Below are 1,334 nucleotides of genomic sequence, written 5' to 3' on the forward strand. Positions count from 1 at the left end.
ACACACACACACACACACACACAGCCACAGACCAGTACATACTTACTTGTCTGTGTACGGTCAGAACCAGCAAACTCTTTCAGCAGTTAGGTCGCTGGTTGCTAGTCCACCACTGTTCCTTCCTTGGACCACTTCTGATAGGTTCTGACCACTGCAGACCAGGAACACCCCACAAGAGCTGCAGTTTTGGAGATGTTCTAACCCAGTCATCTTAGCATCATAGTTTGGTCCTTGGCAAACTTAGAATAGAATGGAATAGAATAGCCCTTTGTCATTGTACATATACAACAAATCTGTGGGTGCTCCACCCGACTACTACCCAAGAAATATGGATAACAAAACAGTAAAATAAATAACATAAACCATGGTATACATAACAAAGTCTAAATATGAATAACGGAACAGAAAGACTGAAATCTAAATAACAAAAGGAATAAAAAGCACACTGTATAATAAAGTGCACACAGTAAAAATGAGGCTGTGTAGTTACAAGGTGGCTTGAGTGTAGTACAAAAGACTTCAGTGGAGTTCAGTAGTGGCATTTGGATGTTGTACACAGTCAGGTTTGAGTTTCCTGAAGGATGAGTGTTACTCAGGACCATGTGTCAGAATGAGAGTGTGTGGTGGGGAATGGAGATCTGTGGCTGTTTGCTGTCCTAAACTTGCTAAAAACCTTTTTCTGCTTCTACCACATCAAAATGTTCAACTGCTCCCCGGCCGTGTGCGCGTGCATGTGTGTGTAAAGAGATCTCATGATCTGTCCTCGCTTTTTCAGATGGGCCTTCATCTTCAAGTGACCAGCAGAATGACATCGCTTCATTTAAGGAGGCCACAGTGCCCAGTCGGTTGGCACTGGGGGCACGCTGTGGATATAGTCAACGCTGCTGGGGCTCACCTGTACGGCAGAAGAAAAAACACACTGGTACAGTGTTACTAATATTAAGACTGCTATTATTATCTATACTTTTTTACGCCGAATACTGCTTTCATTTGTTCGGAAAAAATGTTGCTTTATGAGATGGGTACTTTTGATTATTGGCCTATTTAATATGTATAAGTGGTACTTTTTTCAGGCCTTAAACCTTACTGAAATACTCCACACTCTTATGTTATTTATATATGTGTGTGTATGTGTATATATATTAGGGGTGCAACGATACACAAAATTCACGGTTCGATACTTTGGTGTCACGGTTCGATATTTTTTCGATATAAAAAAAATGGTCATGCCTTTTTAATTTGTCATTTATTAAAATTATAAATATATATTTTAACTCAAAAGTACAGTTTTTAAATTTAATGTTGCTGAAACAACAAAATAATTTAAAAAAAAT

The 1,334-nt window shown here is 38.9% G+C and overlaps 1 protein-coding gene across 1 annotated transcript in view; it reads left to right on the forward strand.

Annotated features, from left to right (window-relative positions):
* LOC102194915 (zinc finger SWIM domain-containing protein 8-like) overlaps nucleotides 1-1,031 on the forward strand; it is a gene marked incomplete at its 5' end in the record, with an annotated part of 6,691 nt that extends 5,660 nt beyond the window's left edge. The window contains one exon of the mRNA XM_005754837.1: nucleotides 776-1,031. Coding sequence (XP_005754894.1) covers nucleotides 776-1,017 — 242 coding nt within the window. The remainder of the gene's footprint in view (nucleotides 1-775) is intronic.
* Nucleotides 1,032-1,334: the final 303 nt, after the last annotated feature.

Source organism: Pundamilia nyererei, unplaced genomic scaffold (genome assembly GCF_000239375.1).
Source record: "Pundamilia nyererei isolate P.nyererei 1_Seehausen unplaced genomic scaffold, PunNye1.0 scaffold00677, whole genome shotgun sequence".
NCBI lineage: Eukaryota > Metazoa > Chordata > Actinopteri > Cichliformes > Cichlidae > Pundamilia > Pundamilia nyererei.